The sequence below is a fragment of the Xiphophorus hellerii genome, chromosome 13, assembly GCF_003331165.1.
Source record: "Xiphophorus hellerii strain 12219 chromosome 13, Xiphophorus_hellerii-4.1, whole genome shotgun sequence".
Lineage (NCBI taxonomy): Eukaryota > Metazoa > Chordata > Actinopteri > Cyprinodontiformes > Poeciliidae > Xiphophorus > Xiphophorus hellerii.
The window spans coordinates 14,727,846-14,746,600 of record NC_045684.1 but is presented as its reverse complement, the minus strand read 5'-3'; the positions used below and the strand labels follow the sequence as shown (position 1 = coordinate 14,746,600).

The 18,755-nt window shown below is 37.8% G+C and overlaps 1 protein-coding gene across 5 annotated transcripts in view; it reads left to right on the top strand.

Moving 5' to 3' along the window:
* Positions 1-18,170, top strand: part of LOC116731272 (ras/Rap GTPase-activating protein SynGAP-like) — a 58,876-nt gene extending 40,706 nt beyond the window's left edge. For 4 of the 5 annotated variants that reach the window (XM_032580957.1, XM_032580956.1, XM_032580960.1 and 1 more), the window contains 7 exons: positions 670-877; positions 3,052-3,645; positions 7,597-8,100; positions 8,217-8,363; positions 8,937-9,148; positions 13,088-13,160; positions 15,804-18,170. In XM_032580957.1, coding sequence (XP_032436848.1) covers positions 670-877; positions 3,052-3,645; positions 7,597-8,100; positions 8,217-8,363; positions 8,937-9,148; positions 13,088-13,160; positions 15,804-15,842 — 1,777 coding nt within the window. In that variant the 3' untranslated portion in view covers positions 15,843-18,170. The remainder of the gene's footprint in view (positions 1-669; positions 878-3,051; positions 3,646-7,596; positions 8,101-8,216; positions 8,364-8,936; positions 9,149-13,087; positions 13,161-15,803) is intronic. The other variant, XM_032580959.1, reaches the window with a different exon arrangement.
* Positions 18,171-18,755: the final 585 nt, after the last annotated feature.

Here is an 18,755-nt window from a genome sequence, read left to right as displayed (position 1 = left end):
TCCTTCTTGTACAGTTCTTTTTTCCCCCATCTGATTTCTTTTGTCTTTTCCCATCATACTTGTCCATTTTGTTTTGCTATTTAGTGTTTTTCTCCTCTCCTTCGCCTGTCTTCCTTTCCTTCTACCCCTCTTTGTATACTTCTTCTTTCCCTTTTTCCTTGTGTATTTCTTCCTGTTTTGCTTCACTCCTTTTTAGTGTCCTGACTCTCTTTCTTCTGTTTCATCTATCCTTCTTTTCATGCCTTTTTGTCTTTCCTTCCTTCACTGCTTTGTTGTGGCCTACTTCTCTTCCTTCTTTCCTTTATTCCTTGCGCTCTTCCTTCTTTCCTTCCCCTTTTTCTGATGTTTTTCCAGGTTCCATATGAAAACCTTTCTCAGTCTGCCATTTATTCATAGTGAAATAAATATCAACTACTGAGAACTTTAGACAGTTGGGTTTTGAAGGTCTGGAAATATTGTGCATGGAAAAATTGTGTAGGAAACTTTGTTATATAATCACACATACATCGATGCATACTGTGAAGCCTCACAGACGAGTGTGTGGGATCAAAACCAAGCAATTCTTCAGCCTCAGTCCCAAAATAAGTGAATAACATCAAGCTGCACATAATCCATCAGAGCTGAGGGACATCCTTCCACAGTATAGTCTCTTCTTCTGCCTGTCTGCAGCTCGATAGACATCTCGCGCCTCCCGTCGCCCACGACCGGAGTCTCAGCTGTAGAATCCCTCTCCTCCAATCTGAACATGAGGCGTCAGGCCGAGCGAGACCTCCGCTCTTCGTCCAGGGAGGTGTTCTACGTCACCCGCCCACCTCTGGCTCGATCCAGCCCTGCGTACTGCACCAGCAGCTCGGACATCACAGAACCCGATCCGAAGGTAGAGTGTGTAAATGTTTACTTCGTCAACTGATGGCATGATGGTGTTTTAACTCAAATTTCAATAAAAAATGGCCAATGTTTGCACATGCTACATTATAAAAGATAAAAAACAGGTGACATTGAGAAGTCATTGAAAGTCGATGTTTTTTAAAATTTTTATTAAGTTAAATTGCATCCAGATCTTTGCCGTGTTTTTATTTGGCTAGCCTCATTGGTTGTTTAAAAATCTCTGATTGCATTTGAAAAGAAAGTTTCCACATTTCTCATGACCGCTGAGACGCAGCGGCTTGCTAAAACATTCATCCTGTTTGAACATTTTCACATTTTGTCACCACACAACAGACATCAGTGCATTTTAGTGAACGACCAACACAAAGTAGACCCTCCTTTCACTTTAACTTTAACTTTAAACTTTAACCTTTAACCTTTAACTGCTTTAAATCTTGTGTGAAAAGGCTGGAACAGAAAGCACATTGAAACATAAATGTTTTGCCAATTCTACTTTGCAAAACAGTCCAATCTCCTTCAGATTGGACAGAGTACGTCTGTAGGCTTCAATTCTCCAGTCTTGCCACCAATTCTCAATTGAATTTAGCTCCAGACTTTCACTGGACCATTCTAACATGAACACACTTTTAACTATTCCATTATAGATCTGACCGTATTGCATTCAACATTGTCAAACCTTTTCTGATGTCATGTAACCAGGACATTGTCTTCCACAGATTAATTGTAATCCTTGTGTGGCTTTTTGCAAGACGCAAATGGGACTCATCCTTCCATGGCGATCAGATTTTTGGAGTGGATGACTAATAAACATCCTGTCGACAGATTGTCAAAGCCAGGTTTTGGATCTCAGTGTTTCCTTTAGCGGTTTCATAGACCTCCAGGCTTCTGACCTAATTAATGCTCTCCTGCAATCAATGAATCAGTCAATGACTCAATCAATTAATGAATGATTGCTTACTGTCCAGGTCACCATGACCACTCCAAAACTTCCTGTTGCATATCTGCCTGTCTGCTCCATATGAAGTGGGCGACCCCCTGTTTTGTTCACACTGTAAGGAAATATTGGAGAAGAGTGGCTTACCCAGGGTGCCAAGTAACACAACTGTAAGTGGTTGGTGTGCCACATAAAATCTTGATGAAATACATTTATCAAGAGTCTCCTCATTTAGAAACAAGAGAACAGTGTCAGAAAAAATCGCCAGGCAGCAGTTTACTTTCCAAATGAAGAACTAAATTAGAGCCCAAGAGATTTCAACACAGCACTGTTTGTAACCAGCTCTGTTACCTGTTTTAATTGGAGTTTTCTCTGCAGATTATAAAGTTTTAGGGGAAAAAAAGCATTTCAGTGATTCACTAAGTTTAATGGCCCAATTTGAAGGAGACAAATAATAGTAAATGATATTTTGTAGCATTGTGAGCATTGTGTGTTACAATGCTGGCATTATAACACACTCCAACCAGCAAGAATTATTTGTCTAAATGTTATGATTTGTTTGAAATTAGAAATGACTGTTTTTGTTTTTATTTATAAATTTTTTAAAACATGGAGAAGAGTGAAGTTTCAATAAATATTAATGTATTCACAATGCCTGTGTCCCTAGTTTGGGTTCCTGTTACATGAAACCAAAATTTATTTCACTAGGTTTAGAATCCAGCCTAATGAGGAGAAAATTAAATTTATTTTACTAAAATTCAAAAATGTAGCTCTTTGATTTTAATTCATGAGCAAGGGTCTTGAAGTTGAAATTTGAAACTTATCATTTACCAAAGTCAATTTCTTGTAAGAAATTTGATTTAAATTCCAGGTAATTATGTTTTTAAAGAAGTTAGTTCATGTAAGTATTTTCTCCACTGTTTGTTCAGTGGAGAACAAAATCTTTTCATAAAAATATTTTCATATTTTTGTGAAAATATGAAAATGTTTTCAATAAATTTTAAAATGGGATCAAATGCAGGTATAGTGGGCAATGTAGACACAAATTGCGTTTCTTTAGGTGAAAAGTAATAAATGGTTCTTATTGTCACTTTCACTGTTATTACAATCCTACCACTAAATATCTTATATGTAAATATTTGTGTCTATTATTTTGTTGACAGGTTCATATAAATAAGTGCCTTTGCTGCAGATAGAAAAAGTGAACATTCATTTTGTTTCTCTCTCAGGTCCACAGTGTCAACAAAAGCGTCTCCATGATGGACCTTCAGGACTCCCGAATGAACAGCATCTCCAACCTGAACTCCGTTGGAGACATGCTAGCCTCCTCTCAGGCCTCCATTGCTGGCCTCGGCCACAGCTTCGGGAACCTGGGCGCCCCGCTTCGTATGGGGGGCCACTTGCCCCCGGGGTCATCTGGCTCTGGCCTCAGACTGAGCCAGATGGGCCACGTAGGGGCCCCAACAGAATCCATCTCCCAGCAGCAGCAGCAGGCAGCTGCAGCGATGCATTTCCCCCTTTCTTTCCAGAATCCTCTATTCCATCTGGCTGCCCAGAACTCCCCGGCTCAGTCCCAGGCTCCTCCTCCAGCTGCCGCCCCTCCTCCGCTGCTCCTCACCCCGGAGGCTGAGAACGGCCACCCCGACTACCCGCCCGCCTTTGGCAACAGCGCTTTCTCCCGCAGCGAGGACCTTTCTGCCCTGCAGTCGCAGAGCAGCCTGGTGCAGCCCAGCATCGTACATTCGCACAGCTACAGCGACGACTTCACCCGGCAGAATCAGAACAACGACTACGCCTGGCACCAGCTGTCTCTGCAGGTGCAGGTAGGAGCCGCTCCACTGGTTTCACACATGGAGAATGATGGTTTGATGCTGTGAGTCTGCATTCAGTTTTAAACATTTATTACAAGTTATCTACTTCACTGTCACCATTAAAATGCTTACATTTAATTCAATAGATCGAGGAGGATTCAAGTGTAATGATGACAGTAAAGGGGTTAATAAATAAGTTAAATAAGAACATCACTTAAAATTTTTATGAATAAAACCAGTATTTACAGATGTAAATCTGAAACAATCCATTTAATACTTTAAGATAACATCAATTCTCTCCGTGATACGTAGACTGTGGCACACAACATTTTAATTTTTCATTAAAATTATTTTTATTGGTCTTATGTAATATTCAAATGTTAGTAATAATCATCAAAATCAGAAATAAAAGCTCAAATTATGTATCCCAGTGTGTGATTGATCCACATTAGAAAGCAGTCAATTCGCATACCTTTTTTTTTGTCACTGTATGACATTAATTCAAACTAAGTCATTCCTATTTTAGCTCAGCTAAGATTACCAAAATTGCTATTAACTAAATGCCAAAGTAATAAGAGTCTTTTAGTTTTAATTCGGAAGTGAGCACTGCATATGTTTACTCAGAATTTGGAAGAATTGCATGTTAAACTGTATAACTTGGGCCAAAAGTCAACAAGATTGTCGAAATAGTTTGTTTGAACAAAACAGAAACTAGTATGGCTTGGTCAGGTCTGTAGGCCACCTTGCTCACACACCTTTTCAGCTCTGTCCACAAATTGTTTATGGGACCAGACATTCAAAACGTTGAATTTGGTGTTTTTAAATCACTTTAAACAGATTTAATGGTATGATTATTTCTATTTGTGACTAAGCTTTACCTTCCTGGCTCATGTCTTGAGATATTGCTCCAATATTTTTCACATATGGTTATTTCCTCATGATGCCATCCACTATTTTGCATAAGTCCTACTAGCAGCAAAACACATTAGCAGCATGATGCTTCCCACACCGCCCCTGTATTTAACAGTTGTGATGGTATTCTCATGCTTAAATCTTTAGAAATAATGACTTCTTCCTTGTTGCGCAGCCTTTTAGCCCATGTTGTTTTAGCTCTTATTTCACCGTGGATAATGATAATGGTATTCTGTAACAGCTTCAGCGAGCATCTTGACAGGGTTTTATTTTTTGTGGGGGAGGGGGGGATTGATGCATACATTGCACCAAAACATGATTATCTGGGAGACACAGGTTCTGTCTCCTTTCTGAATTATGTGAAACCTTGACATTTCCACACTGTTTATACTTGCTAAGTATATGACAGATGTTTTGTTTAGAAATTTTACCCAAGGATGAAACAGACTTTTGATTCGTGATTCTCTTCCAGCTACGTCAGTGTTTTAAATTGATTCATTATTGTTAAAAGTTTCTAAACTTAAAAGCATAGTGATGTTACAGTAGTGTATGTAAATTGTCAATACAAATATTTTTATATTGTCTATGTAAATAACTGTTTTCAGAGTCAGCAAATATGTGAAATTTACTTTTTTTAATGGAAAAATCGTAAAACAACTTTTTTTTATGATCTGCTGAGATGCACTAGTATATGACTCAGCTGTTTAATACAAAACAGTCCCAAAATTATTTCTGTGATGAGCCAAAAAGATAATCGAGAGATGCCGAGTGCACAGAGAATAACATCAGAAACATGAACTGTGCTAAATGTATCAATGGTTCTGCTTCCATTCAAAACATGTTTTCATGCATCTTTTACAGTTTTTGGTCATAACTTGATTTATTTTCGACTGAGTTTTTTTTGGTCAAGTTAAATCAATGAAAACACACAGAAGTACTGCAGTTAACAATCCAGTTACATTATTTAAAATTTTGTTTTACACTATTTAAAGCAGTTTCGCTTGATTTTATGTCTACACTAAATGTTTGGGGTTGTTAATAGGGTACCTATTTTTGCATGTTGTTTTATTCAGTTTTAATTAGCTCATTTTATTTCCACAAATCTATACCTATCTAAAAAAAAAAAAGAAAGCTGCTTAAACGGATCAGTTTAAGCAGCAATGATTTCTTCTGAAATCATTGTAATATGCTTATAGAGATGTAGGAAATTTGTGGTTTTCTGTTGCATAATTTGGCATTTATTAATCACAGAATAAGTCGGCTTAAATTTGAGTGACTGATATCTGCAGGGTTATCAAACACATGAAGTGTTTGATCAAGGACCTCTGATTGAGCAACATAATAAGCAAATCCTACTGTAAAGTTAGAGGCTCTTGTTGTGCTGCCATCTGAATCCAGACGTTTGTCCCGTCCCCGCTTCATCTGGACTCTGTGAGAATGCTTCACAGCCGCTGCACTGTGCGTCCTTGTTTTAACAGTTCTGGTTATTAGCTGTCGGCCAACCGGGCAGATAACAGTGTCGGAGCTGCTGATGCTGCATTATCATTATCTTTCTTAGCCACGCATGTCATGTAGATGTGGTGCAGCTCCTCCACTAAAGAGTAAAGACAGAGAAGTTTCAATCGGAAAACGTTTCGGCTTTAATTAGACTGCTTGATGGGGTCAAGAGAAGTGTGTGTTTTCTGATGCATGTTTAAATGAATTCTGCGGCTGAGGATTGGTTGGTGTGCACTCGGGCCGTTGATCCGTCAGGCTGATGAGCTTACTATAAGGCGTGGATGTAAAATTACGGTGTTTAATGATGCTTCCGTGTCGTATTGAGCTATTTCTGTCCCGCTGTGTGGGCTTTAATGGAACAAACATCACAAGCCACCTGCTTATTTATACAGATGGTGCATTCAGGAAAGAGCTTTAAGAATTAATGATTAATCTATCCATCCATCACATATGATTGCAGTTATTTAGGATGCTAATCAAAACTAAACTTGCAAATTCCTTTGCGTTTACACAAATATGAGAGCAAAATAGAGATCATTCTTAAGTGGTGTCATCTTAAATTAGAAAAAAAAAATCTAAAAGGTTGCGTCTCCATGAGCATCTGCTGACCCAGTTGTCGTCAACTGTGATTGTGGAACAGATGGAGGGTCTCAGTCGGAGGCTGCTTAAGGTGTGAGCAGCTTATAAGCAGGTGAAAGATCTTGAATTTTGAATCATGTTGCTCCGTCTGGTGGAAGTATTTCTAACACTTTTACACTTACAGTAAGATACACAGAAAGGGTGAACTGACTAGGGTATTGAAGCAAAACTGCTCCATCCCTCACATTAAAGATTAATTTTGAAAAAATGGGGCATACCTTTAAACTTAAATTATCACTTTGGCCCTAATGGGTTTTTTTAGGAAGCAAAGTTTTCTCTTTGTAAAGGAAAGAACTTTCACATCAACAGTAACCTCTTGTTATTGGAGACGTGTTTTAGCATCTTGTGGTCTGCTGCTAAGGGGAACTTGCTTGGAGCAACAACTGCAGAGTGGGGTTGTTTCAGATTTCCTCCACTTGCAGACCGTTTTCAAATGATTTTGATACTTCTTTAAATGATCAGCTGCTATATTCTTCTTTTTCAATAATCAGCTCTTTGTTGGATCTCCCCATGGAGCTCGCTCGCATTTCAATTGTAAAGACCACACCAAACTTAATGTCTGAGATTTAACAAGGGAAACCTTCAAAACTCACAGACCTATGTTTGGTTGCAGTCATTTTAAGTGACTTAATCTATTACTTACCAGAAATGTATCTTTTGAAAATGACATTTTTACAGAGAATGTCAAGATTATTATAATTTTTTTTCAATTGATACCTTGTGTTTACATACTTTAGAAAATACTCAGGCTGTTGTAGGTTGTCCTATTTTTATTTTTTTTTGTCATGGCTGTATGTAGGAATTCAGTGCCACAGCAACAAAAATGAATACTCCTCTCAAAATAGACAGATAATCTTTCCCGCGTTGTGACTCATACTGTTTTCTTTTTTTTTTTTGCATCCATTTCCCTCTCAGGAGTCTCTGCAGCAGCATCATCTGATGGGAGTCACATCTCAGACAGGCACCGGCACAGGCACTCCTGCTTCCTTGGCTACACCTCCGACCACAGTTCATCCGTCCCGCCAGTCATCTATTGCTGCTCAGCACCTCAAGTCCCAGCGCTCCATCAACACACCTGCCACTGCCACGCCTCCAAAGGTTCGTCCGCAGAGCAGGAACCTCCTCCTCAACTCCTCGGATGCGAGCTTCAGCGGCAGTCAGCCAAAGTCCCGCCCATCGAAGCAAATGACACAGCAGCAGCAACAGCAGCCGCCGCCACAGCAGGACGGGCAGCTGCTGGTCACTGACAGTCCGGCTCCAGGGCTACCCTTCCAGACAAGCTCCGCTAAAGAAAACCAGGCTCCGGCAGCAGCTGCAGAGGAGTCCACAGACACACCCACAAAAAGCAGCAAGAAGCCTCAGCAGTCACAGCTGCAGCCGCCGCAGCAGCATCTCCTGAAACCGGTCGCAAACAAACAGGTGAATGCTGCAAGTCCCTGAACAAAAACAATAAAAGGTCTTTAAGCTGAAACTATTTAATGGTTAAAACAGGATTTGAAATCTTTTTCTTTTTTTTTTCTTGATTGATGTTTCAGGGTAACAGCCAGGGAATGAACGAGCGGACGGTCGCATGGGTCTCCAACATGCCACACCTCTCTGCCGACATCGAGAGCCTGCGGCCGGACCGCGAGGGCCAGCTGAAAGAGTACTCTAAGAGCATGGATGAGTCACGACTAGAAAGGGTCAGCTGCTTTTTCACCTGTCAGAATATTTTATTATTGTTTGTGATTAAATAACTGTAATAATAATTGTGTTTTGAATGACCTTGATTTTAGAAATTAGAGACAAAAGAGGAGCCTTATGGGGTTTTAGTCAGATAGGTGTTAGCTTCATGCATGGACTGTTGCAAAAGTATTTAAACTTGGGATTTTAAGTGATACAGAGTAGCACATAATTTAGAAGTGAGATGAATCTAGCACATATTTTTAAATATCTTCAAACACACAAATTGGAAAAGTGTGGTATTTTCATTTTAGGATCTCATTATTTCAGTATCTCAGAAAAAAAAGTTGTAGAGAAAGTTAAAACAGGGCTAGATAATAAAACAATATGCCAAACTTACACACCACCAACGTCCTCACAGTGAAACATAATGCTTTATGGGCACATTTGTTATAATTCTTCAAGTTCTTCTGTAAGATAGCAGTATACTGTACTTTTTTATATGTAAACACTTCCATTTCCAGAAGCATGAATACTTTTCCAATGCAATGTTTTGGTGAAATCATATTTGTAATATCTGGTTCACCTTTCAGGTGAGGGAATACGAAGAGGAAATTCACTCTCTGAAGGAGCGGCTGAAGATGTCGCATCGCAAACTGGAAGAGTACGAGCAGAGGCTTCTGAGCCAGGAGCAGCAGACCAGCAAGATCCTGCAGCAGTACCAGAACCGCCTCGAAGACAGCGAGCGGCGCCTGAAGCAGCAGCAGCTGGAAAAAGACTCTCAAATCAAAGGCATCATCAGCAGGTGATTAGCTTTCAGGCTCAGCAGGCAGTCATACCTGGTTTCTTCTGTTTTGTTATGTTTGCTTCACAAAACAAACGTGCATTTGTTCAGGTGAGTGTCACACATTGTTTGCCACAGCCAAGATCCACAAAAATATCCATATCTAACTATTATGAGGAGTGTTAAACATAAGATTTCATTTTAATCCTGCAGAAACATAATCCTTTTTAATGCCGCTCATAATCACGCAAGAAGATAAAACACAAAACCTTCTTTGTTAATTAAACTCTGCACCTTTTAAAATGTAAATGTTCTATTTACATAAAGTTGAGGGAAACATATCTTAAGAGTATGAAAACACACAAAAAATGCATAATTATACAAGTATGAGCTGATAGCAGGATATTAGAGTTTTTTATTAAAGAAACTGATAGAAAAAGATCGCAGATGTCGCTTTATTCATGTCTGACGGCTTGGTAATGTAGGTGTGTGTGAGAGAGAGACATTGTGGAAGAAGCACTATCAGTGTGGTTAAAGTGCCTTTATTGAACCTGTAGTGGCTGCCAGTAGGAGAGGGGAAGCCATGTAAGTGTTCCCTGTTGAGAGGCAGAGGAGAAGAGAAGGCCAGCTTGTGATCCTCTGAAGCCTCCTGCTTTCTACTTCAGTGCAGCTGAAGGTCATCTCTGCTCTCTCATTGCAGAAGCAGTGGAGCACAATGAGCTGTTGTTTTTATTAGAAATCTGTGTGGAAATAGAGGGCAGGTTCTATTGAAGGCCGCTGTTATGTGTTCGGTCCAGGAGAGGTCAGCAGAGATGAAGAAACGCAGGATAGCTCTGATTTGGCGTGTGCTGATATGAGAACCTGAAGGCATCATTTCCCTCTTCAGAATTATTAATTGTCATGTATGATAGTATTAAAAGTACATAAAAATATGCAATCATGTTTGATGAATAAAAATATTCCTGAAAAGTATATTTATTTCAGTAGCTAAATTCATATGAAACACATAATTACACACTGACTTTAATTCTGTTAAATGTAACGAATTCCAGCTTACTGCTAATGAAAACATTACATTTAATATTAGAATTTCATACCAGATATAGAAAAAATATATTTTTACTAAAGGAATAAGGGATGAATGTGTTATATTTTCAAAAAGTTCTTTTAATCTCGCAATCTGAACGCATATCATAATTTCTTGAACATGACTGTATATTACAGATCTCCTTAAAATGTTAAAATACCATTAGCTTAACTACTAAAATAATACTTACTGACACACACACACAGATTATTAATGTAGCTTTTTTAAAAACCGCAATGAATAATATTTGCGACTTACAAATTTCCTCTGTTTTTTGCCTTTTTGTCACAGTCGCAAACAATTGTTCCTGATTATTGAATGCTTTCAATAATCAGAAACAATTATTTGGGACAAGGAATGTTCATGTTCAAATTTCCATGGCATTGTAGCTAGAAGAAGGGTATTTAGTTTATAATTGATTAAATTAGAAGTAAGTTCCTATATGTTTAGGATGTATCAGTGAAAAGTGCAACATTTGACTCGGGACCTCATATTTGTAAGAAGAATTTTGTCTCTTGTTGGACTGAACTGCATTTATAGAAGAAACATATTTAGGGGTTCAGCTAATTTGTTGTGGAGAGCTGAGCAGGCGGATAGAGGAACATTAGGAACCTATTTACCCAGAGGCAGAGGACTATCAGCCAGCTTACCAACAAGAATGTTTCAGATTATGTCGCCAAATGTTGAGCTACAGTCATTGAAAAGCATTTACAGCAACAAAACTCCCAAAGCGGTCCAAAAAGCTTGACGAGCTTTGGATATGGCTTCTTCAGTGAATATGTTTGTCTTCTTCAAAAACTAATGAGGATCAAATGTGGGAGGGAGGCTGGCTTTGATTAGATGGAAAAAATGGACTCTGAAGGCACTTCATGGGATGGATGTGTTTATTTGCTGTCATTTCAGTTTTTTCTTTGGGTGTGCAAATGGGGTTGCAAACTTCAGGGAGTCTGGAATAGAGGTTTGTCTCAGGGATGGAATTACATGAACATGTAAAAACTTGTGTACTGAATCAAGGTTCCAGCTGGAATTAGCTGACATCTATCATCTTCAGGGTCATTTGGGTGAATATGTAGTTTTCCGCAGTTGCATTGAGTCGCAGAAGTATTCAAATCCCTAGAACGTTTTTTTTTTTTTATTAAGTTTATTGCATTACAAACACAAGCCTTATTTCTTGTTGGGATTTAATGTATTAAAGCAACACAAAATAGTCACAATATTAGGTGTCACAGGTTCTATGCTGGATTTTGATATAAACTTTGACTGGACCATTTTAACACGTGAATATGGTTCAGTTGAAACCCATTTCATCGTAGCTCTCGTTGAATGTTTAGTGTTGTGAAATCCATCCTCATTTATAGACTCTAGCAGGTTTTCTTCCAGGATTCAATCTGTAGCTCCATCCACCTTTCCATCAACTCTGACCAGTCTCCCTGCTCTGCTGTGTTTCATCATGGGAAGAGAGTTTTCATTTTGATGTCCTCTGTGTGGCTTGCAGTGTTTTTCATGTAATTTTGGTCTTATTTGACCTTCTTTACTTACTGTGTCCATAACTGAGGTGTAGAAAACTGGGATCAACACTTCTTATAATCTTCTTTCAATAATTGTGTTCATTTTGCCACTCAGTAAAGGCCTGAAATGGTTTGTTTGCCTTTCAGCTGAGCCGGTTAAAAGTGTTTGGAAGATAGATTTAGATAAATACTGAACAGCCCTGGAAGAAAAAACTGTGCAATACTTGTGACCTTCCAGCAGGAACACGACCCCAGACTTCCTGACAGAATTACAATGGAGTAGTTCAGCTCAAACATGCCTAGTTCAATGAATCAAACTGCTGAATTAGATTCAGCTGTATTGAAACAGAGTAACATCTAGCAGCTTTAGGACACAAATCCCAGAGGACTAAAGTTTGACATCCTTGGTTTAGATCATGTTTTGGAATGGACCAGTCAAAGTCCAACCTATATTAAGTTGTAAATCTGTGGCAAGACATATTTTATATTCAGATGCATATTCCAGACAAATGGGCAAAAATAATTAACATTCCAAATGTATAAAGCAGAGAGACACAGGCTAAAAGACATGAAGCTGAAATTACAGCTAAAACTGGTTCTGCAAAGCCACTTTTCATTTTCCTACCACTACAGTAATTGACAGTAATTGCTTATTTCATGCTGGCTATCACACAGAAATTCAAGGGTTGTTACTACTTTTGTGTAGCCTAAAGTCAAGGTGACTTGTTGTTCTGCATCCCAGTAATCCCACTGTCAAAAACATTCTGAAGAAAACCAGTTTTGTTTTTCTTTTAAATAACATGTTCATTCATTTTCAACATGATGATTTGAATTACCTTCATATTTTGTTAGTTGTCATTGACTTTTGTATATTTATGTTGTTGACTTTGTACTGCCATAAGGAGAAGACTGTAACATCTAGTCTTTCACTTTAAGGGTTTTCAATGGATTTTTCTTTTTTTCAAGCAGAATAATCAGTTTGAATCAACTAATAAAGCTGAAATTGTGGCCAAGTCTCTAATGTAAAGTTAAAAATAAAGATTATCTAAACCTAGACAGGCTGATTGTGACAGAAATTAATACTTGGAAGAAATTATCATAATAATAATAATAATAATAATAATAATAATAGTGAGCAGACAATACATGACCGTACACTTCACTCATCCACAATTTCATTTTACATTTTCTGCACCTGAACAAAGATTAGATTCACTTTTGGGCACCTCAGAGGATGCCCAGGAACACTTCAGGACCTTAATATCATCATATGGCTGCACAATCTCACAGTACATCTGAAGAACGCCGGCTTCATAACTCTACTTTTGTCAACCGGTCTGTTTGTTTCTATTTCCCTGTTGTCAGACTCATGGCTGTGGAAGATGAGCTGAGAGGGGGTGCCATTCCTGATATTAAGCCTCGAATCCTCACAGACCAGGTTTGTGCCTGTGTCTACACCACCAGTCATGTCCTAAATCATTATTGCATCACATCCAAGAGCGTTTTTCGTAGAAGCCAGCACAGGTTGAGATGTTTGCAGCAGCTTCCACATACGTCAGCCACCTCCATCGTTCAGTCCACGCTTTCTTGTCTGATCAAAAAGCAACATTTCACCGCATCTTGCACACACTTGGCGGGTGGGCATAAGGATCAGGCGAAGCAGAAATCACGAATCCTTAAAACTGCGAAGGAACAGCAAATCTTCCGAGCAGAAATTAGATATTATTTACCTCGAAGAGCTTATGATTCTCTGGAATGCATTTATCACTGAGGAACTGTGACTCACCAGCAGCGTCAGTGCAATTCAAGTTGCTGAATGCACCATGTGGGATGATTGGTGACGCAGGTGAAGAGGCTGTTTGTGCTTAAATAATATAGAGAAATTTAAAGGTGCCTAAACTCATGGAATATATAAATAAGGAAATACACGACTCGGAATTCCTTCTGCTCATAGTTAAACGGAAAGAGATTTTAATGCACATCTGCGGAACCAAAACATCCCATTCACATCGTTACAGAAATCCAAAATCTCTTGACTTCTACTTCTGACATCACTTTTTTATAGAGTCCCAGCTCTACTGGTGTGTATTGGGAAACTTTGACCAATGGCGTTACTCCCCTCCATTTGCGTAGCACTTCTGGCTCATTTTACACTGGATGTGTATTGGAAGTTGCGAGAATTAGGAGTTGACCTCCTGGAATTAGAGACGTCTTGACCTCAACATCTGCTCCAATTCAGATGAACTATTAGTCAAATTGTTTGTTCCTTATCTGTCCAAACAGAGGTTATTTCCCAAGTCTTGGGCTCCGGCCCGGTTCCTTTGCAGGCGAGCAGGGGAAGGGTTGGGTGCCAGAATTTTCTTGCACAACAGCTTAAAACTAACAACTTTCCTCTCTTAAGTGATTGTTATTCCACAACTCTCCAAATCTGAATTCCTTCCTGACTTCTAGGTCAGATTGACCCAACCATTTGACACAGTACATTTCTTTTAGGTTAAACATACCTTAGTGCGAACCAACCAAACATCATAATTTTTAACTATCAATATAATTATATTCCTCTACAATAACTCGGAGGAAATATTTGCTATCCTTGAAATATACCGTCACCTTCTCTGCAGCTCCAAGGAGCACAAGCAAACCGATCAAATTGTGTCTTGAAAGACAGACAAATACGGAAACATTTCAGCACCGGGCCTGCTGTGAAATTTTTACACCAGAAACCTAAAATAAATAAAATGCGATGGGATTAAATGTCCAAACTGTGCAATCTAATTTGGAGTCTGGCGAGACTTTAGTTATGACTCTGCTGGATTAGCCTCCAATCTTTGGTTTAAAGTCCTGTCAGAAGAGGAGTATTGTAGAATTAAAATCATCCGTCATTTCATTAAGACCTTTTAAAGTTCTCTTTTTCATATTAAGTTAATATTTTTTAATTATTATTAAAACACTCAACCTAAAAAGATTAAATCCTATTTTAACCCTCACTTTCCAGACACATAACTTCAATAACTTTAAAATTAAATAATGGCTTCAATATAGATAGATTTCAAGACCTCACTGATACATGCCGTTTCCGTTTTATAACATCATGAAATAATCAAAAAAATTGGAAAAGATATCACGTAGAGAATTGAGGATCTCCACAAGTTTGGCTGATCTTTGGGTTTCCAGATGCTTCAAGGTGCGACATACATCATCGAGAAATTATATATTAGTATTAGTACAGTATTCTCCATGATGTTTGAATTCATGAGTCCTGAGACTTTACCCTCACATATTCCTACCCAATCTCAATGCAAAAGTAAATAAAAAAATAAATGTACTGTTGTTTGGGATTAGTTGTAGATTAAATGTATTTATCCTCAACTAAGAAATGTGCCTTTTAAAATAATATCACAGCACATTTCTTGTCATATCAAAACCATGTTTATTTATTTCCCCATCATGTCATTCCATTCTGTCTTCAGAGTCTTGCTATTAAGCCCTGTAAGCCTCTGTTGAGGGGTCATGTTATCAGACATTAGGCCAAGATTTTCCAAAAAGTAAATTGGTAATTTTCATGTCAAGTTAAAATATTCAAATATGTAAAGGGATCTGGTGATCATGTGGACTGGAGAATAGTTCTCATCAATGCTAGGACTACAAAAGAGAAGACCTCTCTGCTTCTTTGTACTGACAGAAATAACCCATCTAATTTTTCATTATGGCAAAGTGTAGCACACATTAAGATGCGACTTAAGATAAAGTTTTCATGCACCTCTGATTTTAAATATTTTTGTCTGAATTGAGCCTTTTTAACTTTATTTAAATGTGCAAAGTTAAAACAGGGGAACACTTTTAAATATCACAGTAAAACTAGGCCTGGATAAACTTGGAGAACCCTGAAGTTTCCCACATTTCCCACTGTAAGTTAACCAGCTGTTGTGTCTTAGCAACACAGTTATTCTACTGTCAAATTTAACTTAATATAAAAGAAAAACCTCATTTGAAGAAATATTAGGCTAAGATTCTGAATGTTTGTCACCTTTCAGCTGTAAATGTAGAAAAATGGTAATTGTATCTATTTTGTCTTCTGCAGTCTCTCAGCCAGGTCTATGGGGGCCTCCCTGGATCCTGACTGCTAGCTCCAAAGTGACCAGAATTCATGATGGTCACTCGGGTGTAAGAAGGTGGATCAAAACGGCTCCTACAGACTGACTCGAGTCAAAGGCCTACAAAGGACCAACGATGGTGTCATCGCACAACATTATCCATTAAGAAATATTTTCAAAGTTGTTGCAAATATTAAAACTAAGCCTGTAACAGAACTTGACAATCAACTCAGCAAGAGGACCAACGTGTGCAGCAAATGCTTTGCACGGTTTGGTTGAAATATAAGCCAGTGCCACAATAACGACAATACTGTTCCTAAAGAGTTTTTGTAACTGTGGTGAAGAAGTTGTGGAAAACAGTGGGATGAAGACGGATTTAAGATTACTTCCCCTCTTCTACAAGAAGCTTCCCACTTCAGTGGCTGAGGATAAAATGTATAGAAGAGGCTTTTACCAGGCACAATATTCCTTCATGGTGACGCCTTCAGCAAGCAACAAGCATGTTGTTGAATCATCAAATATTTTCTACTTTAGATTTAGTAGAATTTAGCTTTTTTATTTTTCTTTATATTATAGCCATCTCATCTTAAAAAGCCAGACAAGTTCTACAATCAGCTGATTTGAGTACAATCTGAGGTCTGTGATTTAACTTTTTAAGTTTGAAAGATATCGCTAAAACTTGACTTTCAATGTGTATAAAAATGTATTCGTAAATATTCTAAATCCATTTAATAATGGGGACATTTAAACTAATCTAATTTTATAAAAGTGATGGATATAATGACAACATGGTGATTTTTCAAAACAGTGATACAGATTGCTATTTTTCTAAGGAAAATTCTGGGCAAATTAAACACATTACAGTATTGTAACAATTTTATCCAGTACCTAGATGTAAGGAGTCTTGGAACCAAAGGTGGTTTGAATGGCAACCAAATTAAAATTCATGTCTGTCCTTGGGTATTTTAAAATATGGTTTGGGTGATATAATGTGGGCATGAGGAATCTGTATCTAAACTGTGGTATGCATTTCTCAGAACAGACTCACTTTCAAGTATGGGGAGGGATTCTAATTGGAGAGTAAAGCTAACACAGCATCACAGAAATGGGTCAAATCAATACAACACATACTCAAATCTTTTTGGACAGGTTAAGTGTCAAATTTTAGTAGTTATACCCTGCCCCTTTTTTAATTAGATGTAAACGCCACCACCTTCCAAACCAAACAACTCTCTGAGTAGCTGCTAGCTTGACTCCGGGTAGCTGCTAGCTTGACTCCGGGTAGCTGCTAGCTTGACTCCGAGTAGCTGCTAGCTTGACTCTCAGTCACTTTGTAACGCTGTTTTGAAAATGTGCCATAAGATTTTATGTTAATAGCTTTGACTATAAATTTACTGTGTCCCTGCTTATAGCTAACACATTAACAAGCATTGGAATACTCATGTTTTTTTGTTTGTTTTTAAATGTCTCTGACGCATACATCTGCAACAATTCTGCATGTGCTTTTGGTGGCAAGAATAAGTAAGTCAGTAATTCTATGATTTTGCTACAATTATCACGCTTTGAGACAGCTTTTCATTGTAAGGCATATTTTTTAAGCTAACCTGTCAGCTCCTCCAGTTTTTATTCAGAAGAGTGTGGCACTGAGCCTTTTGCATTATAGCTACAATATGACGGATGGAGAGAAACGGATTGATTAAAACATTAAAAGACTAAGAAACAGGGATATGTAGTATATGTGCATAAGATTTGACTGCCTTACAGCCTGTAATACAGGGCCCAAAAACAACAAAACCAATACAAAGAAAAAGGAGAAAAAAACAACCTGTAAACTTTGTATATTAAATGTACTTTTTGTAGTCAGGTGATGAATTAATAAGCAGTGTGTTGGTTAACTCTATTAGAATCATTTACATTACAAATTTCATGGTTGATATATTTTATCTTAACCTCTTGCCTTTAAAAATACATTTTACTTCAAGATAAATTATAAAAAATTACATGTTTATGTTACCAGAAATGTATAAAATAGCTTAATGTATATCTATTCTTATATGTAAAATGTATTAAAATCAAGGGTAGGCCCTCAGGCATGTTAAAGTTGTGGCAAAAACTAATTCTTATATTCTATGATGACTCTTAATGCTGCAATCCAGAAACAACAGTTGCGGGCGGAGTGTTTTTCTTTTCTTCCGGAGGAATTGATGATTATTATACTAGCTCGCCTGTGTTGTGTAACCAAAACAGTTGTGGTGCTTTCATCAATGCTGGATTGCAGTTTTAAGTTCTTTTTGAAATATGTATCTATTTATTTACTTGGCCTGCATTGCAATACAGTATTCTAAAATGTTAAATTTCATATCTGTTTTTATTTTTCTGGACGCTGCAATCCTTGGTCTGTGAGAAATGTTTTCAACGAAAGCAAATATAAACTATTTAAAGTTATGCCTATATATTATTGAAGGTTTATCTGTGTTGGCTGCAATGGGCTACCTCTTAAATAAAGCCCTTGCCAGTTGTCTGCTTTATACCATACAAAGTAAGGAAATATTTTTGTTTTATTTGGTTAGAACAACTTGTTTTTTTTAAATTACCCCAAGTACAAACTAGTTAAACCTTTACTACTAACCAAATAGGGAAATAAATCAGGTTCAGATCTTGGTTGCTTGCTTATTGCTATTTCTGGATGTTCCACGCTTTCTGAGGTTTCTCATATTTAAGTGCCGTTACCATCACAGTCAAACTAATATTATTTGCATTCCAAAAATTTGTCATACTCTCAGGTGTTATGATGAGCACAGAGGAAACAAAACAAATATTGCATTTCTATTAAATTAACACAGAGGGATGCACTTGTACATTTGGTTGACCAAAAAAAGTTGATCTTTAGTCACTAATCTAGAGCTAAAAAAATTGAATATGTCATTAAGTTTGCAAAA